At 36.3% G+C, this 16,493-nt stretch overlaps 1 protein-coding gene across 1 annotated transcript; it reads right to left on the bottom strand.

Moving 5' to 3' along the window:
- Window positions 1-1,761: 1,761 nt before the first annotated feature.
- On the bottom strand, window positions 1,762-16,334 carry SpdS (Spermidine Synthase). The gene is made up of 6 exons (XM_069822378.1): window positions 16,245-16,334; window positions 15,877-16,015; window positions 13,629-13,749; window positions 8,757-9,003; window positions 5,614-5,843; window positions 1,762-2,657 (listed from the first exon to the last, which is right to left on the bottom strand). Exons 2-6 carry the CDS (start codon window positions 16,005-16,007, stop codon window positions 2,478-2,480), a joined length of 909 nt encoding a protein of 302 aa, XP_069678479.1. The 5' UTR covers window positions 16,008-16,015; window positions 16,245-16,334; the 3' UTR covers window positions 1,762-2,477.
- Window positions 16,335-16,493: the final 159 nt, after the last annotated feature.

Genomic DNA, 16,493 nt, shown 5'->3' with positions numbered 1-16,493 from the left:
CTCATCTCAGTAGCTCAGACATCTGCATGTAATGCAGAGGGGGCAGGTTCGAGTCTCATCCCAGTGAATTTTTTTTTTATTTCCTGAATAACGTTAAAATGGAGTTTTACAGTCTAGGGACCGATGTTCAGTTTAACAAATAACTGGAAATATTACTGCCCAACTCCTATCAGTTATTACTAGGCTTGATCTGCCCCCCCCCCCCCAAAATATAAATTGGAAGCTAGTTTGTCTTCCTCAAACAAAATAAAGATACACACAATTATGAAAACAAAAAAAAGTTCTCTAAAATTCCATTTTAACGTTATCCCAATTGTAATAATGCCTCCACTTTTCGTCTCTTAGATTCCTTGCTGCTCTCCTTACAGTTTCCTAGAACGTTTCTCTACTGGGATCAACGTCAATTCAGGACAAGATACTGATGTTTCACAATTGCATTTAACACATTTTCTGGCAAAGTTATAGTACAGTTCAATCACTGACTGTTCTTAGTGAAAACTTCCCTAAGAGTTGGAATACTTTCAGTCTATTTTTTTTAAACATTCTATATAAATTTTCACTAATATTCTTTACTTACTTACTTACAAATGGCTTTTAAAGACCCCAGAGGTATATTGTCGCCCTCACAGAAGCCTGCCATCGGTCCTTATACTGAGCAAGATTAATCCAATCCCTAGCATCATATCCCACTTCCCTCAAATCCATTTTAATATTATCCTCCCATCTATGTCTCGGCCTCCCTAAAGGTCTTTTCCCCTCAGATCTCCCAACTAACATCCTATGTGCATTTTCAAATTCACCCATACAATATGTGCTACATGCCTTGCCCATCTCAAATGTCTGAATTTAATGTTCCTAATTATGTTAGGTGAAGAATACAATGCATGCAGTTCTGCATTATGTAACTTTCTTCATTCTCCTGTAACTTCATTCCTCTTAGCCCCAAATATTTACCTAAGCACCTTATTCTCGAACACCCTTAACTTCTGTTCCTCTCTCAAAGTGAGAGTCCAAGTTTCACAACCATACAGAACACCCAGTAATATAACTGTTTTGTAAATTCTAACTTTCAGATTTTTCGAGAGCAGACTTGATGATAAAAGTTTCTCAACCGAATAATAACACGCATTTCCCATATTTATCCTGCGTTTAATTTCCTCTCGAGTGTCATTTATGTTTGTTACTGCTAGTGCAAAGTACTTAATTTTTTCCACCTTTTCAAAGGATAAATTTCCAATTTTTATATTTCTATTTCTGCACCCCTAAACCTGAAAATAAATATATACCCGAAAGTGGCGAAAAGATCCAACTGAATTTTCTACTGCTAACCCTTGTGATATTACTTTAAGGTCAAGGTTAATAAAAATAACTCATAGGAGTTAGGCAATAAATATTTCACTTTTTGTTGAAGATTACTGCTAATCCTTGTGATATTACTTCAAGGTCAAGCTTAATAAAAATAACTCATAGGAGTTAGGCAATAAATATTTCACTTTTTGTTGAAGATTACTGCTAATCCTTGTGATATTACTTCAAGGTCAAACTTAATAAAAATAACTCATAGGAGTTAGGCAATAAATATTTCACTTTTTGTTGAAGATTACTGCTAATCCTTGTGATATTACTTCAAGGTCAAGCTTAATAAAAATAACTCATAGGAGTTAGGCAATAAATATTTCACTTTTTGTTGAAGATTACTGCTAATCCTTGTGATATTACTTCAAGGTCAAGCTTAATAAAAATAACTCATAGGAGTTAGGCAATAAATATTTCACTTTTTGTTGAACAAACTAAAACATCAGTCCAAAAACTGTAAAACTCCATTTTAACGTTATTCTGGAGGGGGGAGGGGACTCTCACTGGGATGATGCTCGAACCTGTTCCCTTCCACATGATAGACAGATGGCCAAGCTACTGAGTTGAGACAAAATGCCATGCTTTTGAGCGGCATGTTAATCTTCTTACAAACATTGTGTGAATCGCGCTATGAAACGACCTCCAAGAGTCAGCCCATTACTTTTTTTTTTGGTACTGTACATAAGTGTGAACATAGTTATTTTTCTCAAAATTTGTATTGTTTGCTTTGCTATAAAAATTGAAGTAGTCTGTCTCATATTTTCTAACGATTTGTTAGAAGGTCATCAAGGTAATAAGCTAATTTTCAAATTTAACTCTACACACTGTTTGTAAAAGTTGTTTCTAAGATAAAACACTCTGTAACATATAATAAATTTCCCAAACATTAAAAGCTATTTCAGTTAGGCAACAAGAGTTTTCAATTGTAATTCCCTAATAGTCAACAAATTACAAAATGACATATTCATTATGCATAATATAGAATAGCTATACATGGTACATTGTCAGAGGATAAGATTCCAGTGAGTCAGAAGATACTTCACATCAGCCTAGTACTCTGTAACTTGTAGAAACATTATCGGCAGGATGGAAATAGTTCTTTTCAATACTAATACTGTCATTTAACGATCACTCGTGTTGATCTCGTCTGATGTATTGCTGACAATTTCATCTAGAGCTTTCTTGGCAAACCGCGGCAAGGCAAACGAGGCCCTGTGCACATCAGCTGAATAGTAGCGCATTTTAAGTGAATCTAATTCAGTTTCCGTGAATATCCGTAGTGGTTCCTTGAAATTAGTTTCCTGGAACATCAAGAACAAGTTTTTAATATACTCTCTTCATAAAAAGTTGCGTCAAATTTCTTAAGCCTTTGCAACATACTGTCCACACTTCACGAGATGATCTCTGCGAGGGGGAATGGTCCTTGCGGGCAAGAGACGAGGGTAAGGAAATGTACAATAACTTAGCGTGTCTGAAAGAGCAGGTAGATGATTGTGGTGCCATTGACTGGCTGGGACAAAGTTCAGTGACACTCGACCTGAAAACGTTGGTTTTGCAAACTATGCAAGCATTTTAGTTACTGTTGAGATTTTATTGTATGATGTTGGTGTTGTGAATACTGTGGATAAGAAGTGTAGTTTATATTAAAACATTCTTAAGTCAGATTTTAATTTCTTAAGTTAACTTAAAGATCGTGCCAGATTGGCTGCATTACGCTTTAATTAGGCAATTATCTTAAATTAGTAATTTAGTTAGACAATGAGTTACGAATTTGTTTAGTCAGTGAAATATTTAGTTAAGTAGTTTTAAAGCGAAGTAGACTTGTGTTTGATTTCAATAGTGTCACATATCAGTTATCATAATGTTTACAAAGTGTAAAAATGGAAAAACTATACATAGTGAAGCACAACAAAGTATAGCGAATGTAATAAAGATGTGTGATGAAGAAGCAAGGCAGAAGAGATTATTGTGTCCTTTGATGAATGCTACAGAAAGGGCTGCTAAATACGCAGGTATTTATTTATTTTTTGTAATTTAATACTAATTTCATTTACACTGACTTAATAATATTCTCATAATGCCAACATTAAATTACTGAAACTTACAATAACTTCAGTTAACCACAGGCGTGACTTCGAGAGGGGAACAAATTTAAAGCTTTAGTTAGCTCAAAAGTATACAGGAAGCTTTAATATTTTATTTAAATAACATGCAGCATTATACTCGTAAAAATTTTAATTTCTATATATTTAAAAAAATCTTAATAAATTAAATAATTAAATTAATAAATTAAAGCAGCAGCAGTAATAGTAGTAGTAATTACTATATAGTAAACCAAAAATATAATATTTACATTGACTGGTGTAGTATAACACTGTCACTGAATAAATGCTTTCCGTAATTAACTTAATTATAGATATTAAATGTATAATATGTAGCCTGTATGAATTAATAATCCGGATACAAAGTTAATGTTTTACTGAGGGACAATGTTTTCACTGTAGTTGATAGCGAAAGTTTAGAGCACACAAACCCGGTTCTGTCTCAATGTTTTGTTGTGAGAGTGGGGGAAAACCTTGCATTCCTTGCTCGGATCATCTCGTGAAATGTGGACAGTAGTGGTTGTTCAGAAGAACCACAGTTTTCTTTCTTTCCCTACAATTATAGCACAGATGTTCCACCATGGGACCACCTTTTGAGGATACATAGAGGTGCCATCTGTGTTTTGAAATTGTGTGCAAAGTTAAAATTTTGAAAAAAAAAAAATTGATCGAAGCTGATCGAAGCTTTGTATGATCCATGATATGAAAAACAAACAATTACATTTGTGCTGCAAAGGGTTAATGCTGGTTATTTCAACTGCTGTCCTAGTATAAGCACTAGAGATAATGTAGTGCGAGGCCTATACTCAAGTTTCAACAATTCTACTGCAAAGTCCACAGCTACGTACAGAAACAGATAGCTAAACATGTATCCTACAGGCAGATTAAAAATGAAGGGTGCGGCAAAACATCTTCCCTAATTTAAAATTTAAATAAAAAACATATGGATCAAAATAAGGAAACTGTATTAATATGAATGGTATCTAAACAGCGGGAAATTTAGATTTACATACGTGAATCATCAAAATTTCCGATATTGGAATGGACAGAACCCTCGTGAACTTCATGAAAAACCTCTACATAACGACCGTGTTACTGTATGGTGTGCGGTTGCAAGAGTCGGGATACTTGGTCCTTACTTTTTTGAAGAGGATGGTGCTACTGTGACAGTGAACACTCAGCGGTACTCTTTTATGATCAACAATTTTTTGGCACCAAGACTCAATGCGCTGCAGATTGACCAGGTATGGTTTCAGCAGGACGGAGCCACCTCTCACACAGCTCAGATTTCTCTCCAAGTTCTGAGACAGATGTTTCCTGGACGCTTAATTTCTTCACGTGGCGACGCCCCTGGCCAGCACGATCACCAGACCTCGCAACCTGTGATTTTTTTCTAAGGGGAAAACTTAAGGCTGAGGTGTTCAAACATTGGCCGAGGTCTTTGCCAGACCTAAGAAATGCAATACAAGAAGAAATTGGTCTTATTCCTTAATAAATGCTAGTTAGAGTGATGAAGAATTTCCGAATTCGCATTCAACAATGCATTGATAGTGAAGGACACCACTTGAGAGACACGTTATTCAAAAAATGAAAAATTCCCCACCGTTAAGATACCATTCATATTAATAAAGTTTTCTATTCAATTCTTGTTGTTTTGCGCAAGTCATTTGATATCGCTATGGCAACGCATGTAAACCTAAATTTCCCACTGTTTAGATACCATTCATATTAATACAGTTTCCTTATTTTGATCCATCTGTTTTAATTTTAAACTTTAAATTAGGGAGGATGTTTTGCCGCCCTCTTAATTGTTTTTATGAGATGATTCGTGGACATATCTAAATTACTGTGCCACATTGATATGCTGCAGCATGAGATAAAACCCAAAAATGCAATGTAGGCAAAGCTTGTGATGTCTCCCACAGCACAGATCTATGAACAAGCTGTTATTTTCTTTGTGTGTGACAACCCTGCGAGATCTATACTCAAGTTAAAAAAATTCTAGTGTAAAAAGTAATACAAATAGCTATGATAGCACAGCTACAGTAATACAGTTAGCTACACTTTTATTGTGAATGCATCAATTTTTTTCGGTCCTTATTCTGGTAGAAGCATTATGAACTAAAAATCTACCTGTATTATCAATGCTACTTACAGGGCTAAGACTTCCAAGTACAAAACCTATTTGTCCAGTGGGATATGTAGGTACAGATGCACACGCAAATGATGTTTTCCTGAACGTGTGGTAACAGTGCTGAAATGTCTGGGCCACAATGTCGAGATTGGCCCAAACAGTCCCAGCTTGAGAGCATATAATTCCACCAGGCTTTAGAGCATCACGCATCAGCTCGAAATAACTCTGCTCGAATAAACACACCGCTGGTCCTAGAATGTGAAGAACAGGTCCAAAGTGAATTGCCCATAGCATATGTATTTATTTAGTTATTTGTTTTTAACTGCCTGTATTCCTTATTTTGTCCAATTCCAGAGACTGTTGTTTCCATCATATCTGAAGGCAATTGACGCGAAGAAAAGAACAGATGCTAGAGAAAAAAGATACAGAGAGAGTCAGAGACATAGAAAGGAAGGGCGGACCTTGACTCAATCCATGAACTTCAACAACACTTTCTAAATTCTAGCAGACATTGGACATAAATAGACTACTTTCTACTGAATGAAGAATTAAATAGACCGAATTAATTCCCTGGCAAGTTTAGAAACTATCTGACACATATCAAAATCACTTTTCATGGCGGAATTTAATAACCTATGGTATGGTACGATGAAAGAGTAATGGAACGGAGAAAAATTCTCTCCGGCACCGGTTTTTGAACCTGGGTTTTCAGCTCTATGTGCTGATGCTTTATCCACTAAGTCACACCGGATACCCATCCCGGTGTCGGACAGAATCGTCTCAGTTTAAGTTCCAACTCCTGGGTTCCCACTAGTGGCCGCCCTCTGCACTACGTCATAGATGTCTATGAACGTAGGACTGAAGTCCGGTGTGGCTTAGTGGATAAAGCATCATCACGTAGAGCTGAAAACCCAGGTTCAAATCCCGGTGCCGGAGAGAATTTTTCTCCGTTCCATTACTCTTTCATCGTATGATGACGCAGAATATCTGCATGGAAATATCATATGTACTTCGGTACATTAATATAATATATATGATATGCGTAAATCACTTCGTGATTTAAGACAGTCGGATCCCGGCCAACTAGTCACTCATAACAAGTGCACCTCAGCACATGTGTGGACTTCAGTCCTACGTTCATAGACATCTATGACGTAGTGCAGAGGGCGGCCACTAGAGGGAACCCAAGAGTTGGAACTTAAACTGAGACGATTCTGTCCGACACCGGGATGGGTATACGGTGTGGCTTAGTGGATATAGCATCAGCACGTAGAGCTGAAAACCCGGGTTCAAATCCTGGTGCTGGAGGGAATTTTTCTCCGTTCCATTACTCTTTCATCGTATGATGACGCAGAATATCTGCATGGAAACATCGTAAGTACTTCGGTACATTAAAATAATATATATGATATGGTGTTATGCTAATTAGGTACAACAGCTTTCAACTGTGCCATTATGATGAGAGGCAGTTTCAATTAAGTACACGATGTTGCCAAAATGGGCATGATGTTTACTTGTGGCATCGTTGCCACAGAAATTTGTTTTTCTCTCTTCTCTGTCGTTCTTAATATTTCTGAGAGATAGCGCCACTCTTTGTTACAAGGTTAGATAGGGTTTGATGAGAGATAATTAGTATCAATTAGACGCACTGTTAGTGTTAAGGTCAGATAGGGTTTGACGAAGGGATACATTAGTGACAAGTAGGACTACTGCTTTTGGAGATGAGGTTTATGAGACATAATATTGACTATACGAGATGGAATGTCAAGAGGAATGAGATCTTGAAAGAATACAAAAATGAAACTGATTCTAGAATGCATTGGGAAATTAAGGGTAAACTAGAGAGACCACACAGAGAGAATGGATAGAGAAAGAATCCCTAAGGTCATTCTACAGGAAAGAGCTGTGTTGGGCATCTAGTTTATAGATGGTATAAGACCATAAGGCCTGTAACACACTTGAAAAGTTTTCGCTAGCGAGAAATGTGTTGCAAGAAAATTAAAAAATTGATAACATGGATTCAAATGGACGTCCACACACTAGAAGAGATTCTCACTCGAGGCGAGTTTCTCGCTGGAATCCGTAGCTCAGCGAATTTTCTTGACACATTTATCAAAGATGTTTGACATTTATACTCTTTATGACGATTGAATGTAGAAAAAGATATCACAGGTGGCGATGAATTGTATTGTTTTTATTTGAAAATGAGGAAAGATGGCTGATAATTGCAGTCAGAAACTTATCGAACTTATACTATGTCACCCGTAGGCCTAGTTATATGATACATGGGATGAAAACTATAAAAATACGAAACTTAAGAAGAAATCTGGAGACAAATATCAGATTATCTGAAAATAAATAGGGCTATATTTTATTTTGACGAGATTTACTAGTATTGATTAAACATTTGAAATAATGTATCTATATTATGTCTTAACAGTTTACGTAATTTTAATCAGAATATAGCAAAGAATTCTCTATCATATCATGAATGGAAAAAAAAAAAACTGTGATCCACTGAACCTGAAATAACACCTAAACGTATCATCAATGAAATCGAAACCAGTGTCCAAAACTCGCCCTTATTTTCGTAAGATACAATGTGATTTTCAGATATTTCTGGCTTTAATTTTAGGCCTACTTCTTCTTTTCATGAACGAAATATGTTCATGTAACTCCATTTCCTAATCATCTGAATACTCAGATTCAACATAGTGTTCGTACGTAATTTGTAAAGTATGACAATATACTTACAGGTTATATATTTAAGTACGACAATATACGTAAATACATAACCTATAATATTTCCCCCAACGAGTGATTACTATAATCAGAAAAATGCCTTCTGCATGAAGGCAGTGCATAGATGATCATAGCAAGGTGTGATCTGTGACAGCGAGAACTCGCCAAGTGTGTGGAGGAAGGCTCTTCGCCTCTTTCTTGCAATACATTTCTCGCTAGCGAAAACTCTTCAAGTGTGTTACGGGCCTAATGGACCATTTGGCCTCATAGTTAGCTGGAAGATGACAACTATTACTCTTGGAGTGGATGTCAATGTTTAAATGTTAATTTCCTGTGAAAGGTTTTCTCTTTTCCCCTCCCCGCCTGTATCTGGCAACAGTCTCATGCCCAACTAAAATAATGCTTGAGTTAGTAATACATACCTACAGGATCTGATGAGTCAGTGATAATGACATCAAACTCTTGTCGATGTTGTGCCATGAAACGGAAACCATCACCAACATGAAGTGTAAGTTTGGGATTATTCAGGCCCACTCCCATGAATGGCAAATATTTCTTGGATACTTCAAGGACATGGGAGTCAATTTCCACTTGCACGATACTCTCCACATCAGGATGTTTGGCTACTTCTCTTGCCACTCCACCATCTCCACCACCCACTATCAGAACCTGAACAAACAGATCATCTTTTACCTCTTATTGTGATCACTTTCAATTTCGCAAACTTACACAACTATAATTAATATGAATCAAATTACTATCTTGTTAAAATTATTTCACTTTTAATAGCACAAAATGGGCGAAAAATTCCAGGTACACTTGTAATTTTTTCTGAAAAACAGATGTATGCATGAAAAATGTGATGGTGATACTTGTATGACATATGGTAGACATATTTTCAGGTGTGGTCATGGCAGGAGGCATCTGGCAGACCTGAGGAAAACCATAACACACGGAAATTACCAGCCATTCTATAATCTTTTCGCTGTAAGAAAAGTCCTAATGTAAACAATAGCACGTGACTGAAGTGAGGCTTCATTGGCCACTGTTTGGCACCATAGATTCTCAGTACGTGTTCCTGCCCACTGTTGTACATTCTGTTTCATGTTAAACACTTCCCGTTACTCGTCAAGTAGGTCTAACCTCACTACTATGAATTCGTTTACTTAGGAAATATTTATTTTATAATTACTGCAATTAAATTATTTTTTAGTCTTATGTCTTCATAATGGACAGTTGAGGATGGAAAAGCCATCCTTCAGTACCACGTGCTTACGTGAACAACTACGAGCTCAAGTGACGCCAGCTTGTTACAAGAACAGACTACCTCGGTATTACTGTTGGTATTCATCCGCTTTCATAGTACGTAACAAAATATAAAAGTAGCTTTTCTTTTACATAGCGTTTTTACATATGAGTAAAGTTAAATGTTTCATCGTATTTAACAACTAGAATTCAATGTTTTATTTTCAAATAATACAAGATTGTGGATTCCAAATACGAACTATATTTTCCTGCGTCATGTAAGTGTTTCGACTGGGAGCCAATCACAGGTATGACAGTCACGTGCTTATGTTTACATTAGGATTTTTCTTACAGCGAAAACAGTATAAGAGTGCAAGCTGGCGAGGAGAATATAAGAATTTTCAGTATGGAGGAGAGACTTGTGGCTTCCATGTGGGACCACGAGCAGCCACATACTGGAAAAACCATGAAAAACATCATGCAGGACTTCAGGGCTGGTTTTGGCAAGGTGCCACCGAACAGAGATAACTTGTTGAAGTGGAAAAGGAAAGCTTTCAGAATAGAATGTGTTTAAGACGTGAAGAGAAGTAGAAAACCTTCCACTATTTCACAATCATAATGGGTTCAATAAAGTTCTAATGTTAGTTAACAATTAAATAGATCACTATAGATTCCAGCACCTACATTTGCATCATGATTTAACTGTAACTAATCTTCAAATGTATGTTATCAATTTTCTTTTTCTTTTTTTGATAACGGGTGTGAATGGTTTCAAGGACTAAATTCTGTATGAGTCAAAATTCTTTTTGTTATAGTTTTCAATAGCTGTTCCTCACATTTAATTTTCACTTGTTGGAAAGGGCATGTGGGGAGTGCAGGCTTTCTTCCTACTGCTGGATGTTATCTTGCATCTATTATGTAAATTTAGTACTTTCTGAACAACATAATGTACTACTTGCCAGTCTCTTTAATACTGAAAGTCTCTTTTGAGTTTTTCCTGTGGTTTTGTCAATATGACTTTTCCATATTACCGTATATACGTGAATACTCCACGCATATTTTTTCCGGAATTTAGTAAAGAATTGGGGTGCGCGCGTTATTTGAAACAATGGAACTCTCTGCATCGTAATCCACAGTTAATTCCCGATTTACCACGAAAATCGTCTGTAGCTGCATTTAGATTGGCACCAGGCCATGATTGTTTGGCCAAACACCTGCATAGAATTGCAATATATCAGTCCCCTAACTGCCCATTGTACAACTCAAACCAAGAAATGGATTCGGAACACCTCAAAATCTGTGCTTCAGTGGCTGACCATGATAATATCTTTGAAAAATATTGGAGTGCAAGAGATCAAATGACTTCATTGTCAAATGCCTGGCATTAGAAAACAACAACATTATTTGAAACACAAATTACAGCCAATTTTTTTTTTTTTTTTAATTTTCTCTCTTAAAATTAAGTTGCGCGGATTATTCCACGGTTTGGAGTATTCGTATATATACGATAGTTTGATTAGCTTGCCGAGTGTTTTGTTCATTCAATCTTTATGTTACAGTTATTATAACGTGCTGAAATCCAGTTCATCAGACTATCTGCATACAATGCACATTTGATTTTTCTTTTGTCTAATGATGGGTACTTGACTGTCATTCACCCATAGGAAGCCAGTTGTGTAGACTAATTTACAGAGTCATTGCCCAGAGGAGGCTGGTCTATGTGCTACACCTGCGATGAGATGAGGGAAGATTTGTTGGGATGCCACAGGGGCATACTGATCTCTTAGCTGTGACGTGATAAAAAGTTCTCTACCAAGGAAAAGATATCGGACAGGCAGTTTCCTTCTTTTATCTTGAAAGTATTGTTAACAATAGATGAATGTACAGTGGAAGACAAAGAGTCATATAAAGTAAGCAAATGGGGCATTTGTTCAACTGTATCTTCTGTGGAAAAACCAAAATATTTCCAGAGAAACCAAATTATGACTTACAAATTAAGCTTCCAGGAATAACTCCCTGTAAAGTTAATTTGAATAATTTCGAGAGAAAAATTGGATCGGTGTCGGGTAGAGTTCCCGGGTAGCTCAGTGGGAGAGTGTTGGTACGTTTAACCAAAGGTCCCGGGTTTGATACCCGGCCCCGGAACAATTTTTCCCTCGAAATTATTCAAATTATGACTTTTTAACATCAACATAAAATCAGTACTCCTTTACAGCTGGAAAACATGAAAAGTTATCCAAAATGCTACTAATCAACTTTAAGAACTGCTGCCTACATTGAATTATCAACATAAGCTGGCTGGATGTCATAACAAATGCATTGAAGAATTATTGGAGGTAACAAATCAACAATCAATTGAAATTTAAATAAACTACTAAGATTTCAAATCATCTGTCCTCAAGTGAGGTTGACCACTGGGATCCGGAATTAACAAAATATAAAAGATAAAGGGAAATGAAACGAGCAAAATACTGATTCGATTTGTACATTAAAACAAAAATTTACGTGTTAACATATAGATGATAGTGTAAAATTTGAAGAGAGGCCTTCAGAATTTCCATTACAATCTTCTGAACCTCATAAAAGGGAATTTTAAAGGATTTAAGGATATTACATGTAAATTTTGGTAAACAACCCCTCGCTCCAAATAGTAAGCCTACAACATCCCAGTTGTAAAGCGAAATGCCATATTTTTCACTGAGGTATGGAAGACAAGGTACATATTTAGCTCACTTGTCATCATTTATCTGCAGTGTTTGATTCGTGTCTCGTTCAAAGCAAATCGTAGGGTCTAAGACCATCGCTTTCTGGGTTCTTCTATTGATGGCAATTATATCGACTCTTCTATGAGAATCATCTTCAGACACACAATGAATCTCCTCATGTGGATATGGTGCTGGATCAGATATACATTAAAAAAAAATCTACTGGAGCCACTGAAAAATCTGTGCTTGACTGGAATCCCCAAGATGCTCGAAAGCAGGATCGTCTGAAGAAAATGGTTGTGGAGTAATATATAAGAGGAAAAGAACTAGAGTGAAGTGAAGAGATTGGCTAACAATAAAACCCAATGGAAATATTTCACAAATGTCCTATGCTTCAATAGGAATAACAAGAAATAAGTCAAGTACAGGTAAGTTGCTGTGACAGTAGATTAGTAATCTTAATATTGGAGACTATAGTATTGGGCACTGCATCTTGTGGTAGTTTTGAATGTGCTCTTATTTTAAATGTCTAAAAATATATACAATAATTTGTTTGTTGTTTTTTATATATTATTTTAATGTACCGAAGTACATATGATATTTCCATGCAGATATTCTGCGTCATCATATGGGTTGTATCCGGTGTGGCTTAGTGGATAAAACATCAGCACGTAGAGCTGAAAACCCGGGTTCAAATCCCGGCGCCAGAGAGAATTTTTCTCCATTCCATTACTCTTTCATCGTATGATGACGCAGAATATCTGCATGGAAATATCATATGTACTTCGGTACATTAAAATAATATATATGATATGCGTAAATCACTTCGTGATTTAAGACGGCGCTTATTCCGTCGGATCCCGGCCAACTAGTCACTCATAACGAGTGCACCTCAGCACATGTGTGGACTTCGGTCCTACGTTCATAGACATCTATGACGTAGTGCAGAGGGCGGCCACTAGAGGGAACCCAAGAGTTGGAGCTTAATCTGAGACGATTCTATCCAGCGCCAGGGTGGGTATCCGGTGTGGCTTAGTGGATAAAGCATCAGCACGTAGAGCTGAAAACCCGGGTTCAAATCCCGGTGCCGGGGAGAATTTTTCTCCGTTCCATTACTCTTTCATCGTTTGTTGTTTTTTTTTCAGCCAATATGTCAACTCTAAGCTTTTACAGTAATCTGATATCTCTCAAATAATTGTACCTCTACCGTGCTAAAAAAATAAATCCAAAGTTTTCAAATAGGCCCTAATCTATGGACAGAATCTTATTATATGGACTTTCAACTACCTACGAGTTACACATTCAAACTAAATAATTCCTATGTATTAGATTACTAAAATTAACCTTCTTAGGTGAAGGATGACTGCAGAGTGGCAAGAAAGATATCATCTCCTGGTAAGCAAACTCATCAGACTCTGTGCACTGTATAATTCCATCCAGTATCAGTGCTCGGCCATGCGCCTTTCTGCAAGAAAATGATATTTATGTAATTATCAGGAATCATTACTCAACATTAATAAATACCGGTACATAAGGTTTGATTTAATAACCTTGTATACAATGTTGCATTTTTGTAAAAGTATTCTAGTTATGTTATCACTCAGATATACAAACTACATTGACTTTCTATGCTTACTTACTTACTACTTACTTACTGGCTTTTAAGGAACTCGTAGGTTCATTGCCGCCCTCACATAAGCCCGCCATTGGTCCCTATCCTGAGCCAGATTAATCCAGTCTCTACCATCATATCCTTCCTCCCTCAAATCCATTTTAATATTATCTTCCCATCTACGTCTCGGCCTCCCCAAAGGTCTTTTTCCCACCGGCCTCCCAACTAACACTCTATATGCATTTCTGGATTCGCCCATACGTGCTACATGTCCTATCCATCTCAAACGTCTGGATTTTATGTTCCTAATTATGTCACATGAAGTATACAATGCGTGCAGCTCTGTATTGTGTAACTTTCTCCATTCTCCTGTAACTTCATCCCTCTTAGCCCCAAATATTTTTCTAAGAACCTTATTCTCAAACACCCTTAATCTCTGTTCCTCTCTCAAAGTAAGAGTCCAAGTTTCACAACCATACAGAACAACCGGTAATATAACTGTTTCATAAATTTTAACTTTCAGACTTTTTGACAGAAGACTAGATGACAAAAGCTTCTCAACCGAATAATAACACGCATTTCCCATATTTATTCTGCGTTTAATTTCCTCCCGAGTGTCATTTAGATTTGTTACTGTTGCTCCAAGATATTTGAATTTTTCCACCTCTTCGAAGGATAAATCTCCAATTTTTATAGTTCCATTTCGTACAATATTCTGGTCACGAGACATAATCATATACTTAGTCTTTTCGGGATTTACTTCCAACCCTATCGCTCTACTTGCTTCAACAAGAATTTCCGCGTTTTCCCTAATTGTTTGTGGATTTTCGACTTTCTATACAAATGTTAAACCGTAATTTAATACTAATTTTAATTGTGGGACGAAAATAAATAAACCAGATGAGGGACTGAATACAGAGAATTATAAAAAATTGTCACTGTCTTCAACGTGGTGCGAGAACTTTTTTTCTTTTCAGACTGTGTCGCAGGATCAAAGGCAGCAAACATTTCACACTATGCTCCTTAGTTCTTACTTCTACCGCGAGGCATGCAAGACGAGTCTTTTTACTCACTGCAGGGGTGCAAGAAAAGTCCATTATAGTGAAATGAGCGAGTTTGTATTTTTGGTCCAGGAAAATATTCTTCTTTTACTAAAACACGTAAGTCTTATTTCTAGACGAGTAAATTACCTGGACCAAAAATACAATACACATTGAGTAAAAGTTAATCAACATTTAAGTCGACATCGTACCAAGACAAAATAATTAATTACATTAAATTGCGCTCCTGGCGGTGGTAAAGAGAAACACATCAAAACGGTCCTTTCACCTGTGGCGACAGAAGACACATTGAAATGCGCGACTACAATAAAGTGTCTGTTTTGTCATGCTTCGCCACTGATCATTACTGTGATTTGACCTAGCATTCAAATTACCACGCTAATGAGAATAGGTTAGATTTGTTGAGGTTATGTTAGATTTGTTTCTGTGTGTTAGCATTTAATCTGTAAATTTAATCCCACTTTTAACTACATTACTTGACTTTTCGGGAAGTGCAACAATTATTTTAAGTACAGTATCGCAACATTCCGGAGCTGCCCCATATCTATCGGTAAACGTAAATTTCCACAGTACTGCAAGCGCTAAATTTGGCTCTAAATCAATGTTCTTCTTACGTTAGGGCAACTGTTAACTTGATTATTGTTTACAAAAGATTTTCTTATTATGAATCAGTCTACATGACAGTCTACTGATTCGGAACACCTCAAAATCTGTGCTTCAGTGGCTGACCATGATAATATCTTTGAAAAATACTGGAGTTCAAGAGGTCAAATGACTTTATTGTCAAACGCCTGGCATTAGAAAACGACATTTTTTTTTCATTCGAAACATCTACCTATACTAATTAGTACATATTTACAGATACTGTGGTAGATTTAATAAAAAAAAATACATTATAAACTTTTCTCGTAATCCTTACGTTTGTAGTACCAAAATGTCTTGGTATTCAGATTTTTCAGAATGTAAAACCTCGTTAACTTCCAACGAAAGGCTTATTCCGGGCCATAAAGAGTTCAGCTCACTGAACCATCCTTCCTTCAGACCATTCATTACTTGTGCTGTAAATAAAGAAAATGAATGTAAATAATTTCGGAATCAATTGAAATTATGATAGTCTCAACCAAGTGGTTACATGTTGAAGCTAGAATATTTAATAATTCTATATGAAATTAAATCATTTCTGTGTTTCAATAGCTAAACTTACATAGCTATTAAATTACATTACAAGTTTTAACAACTCATACTAATATTATAAATTAAAAATTGTCTTAATACAAAATTGCTGACCTTTGCCACGTGTAATTGCAGACAGCTGTTGCTCAGCTGGCTCCCGTCAAAGAGCATGAACAGAATGATGATCGTTTGCAGTGATTTAATGCAAAGTCTGAAATGTCAAACATCTTGATTCAAAGATATTTATTGCTGTTTATTATTCAACAAAATAAACATACAAATATTATGTACAATATTCGACAAAAAGTGCATGTCACTGTAATTTACTTTAAAATTTCAGTACAATAGTGTATAAAATAATGT

Source organism: Periplaneta americana, chromosome 3 (genome assembly GCF_040183065.1).
Source record: "Periplaneta americana isolate PAMFEO1 chromosome 3, P.americana_PAMFEO1_priV1, whole genome shotgun sequence".
Lineage (NCBI taxonomy): Eukaryota > Metazoa > Arthropoda > Insecta > Blattodea > Blattidae > Periplaneta > Periplaneta americana.
The sequence above is the reverse complement of the archived record's forward strand: the minus strand, read 5'-3'. Positions and strand labels throughout refer to the sequence as shown.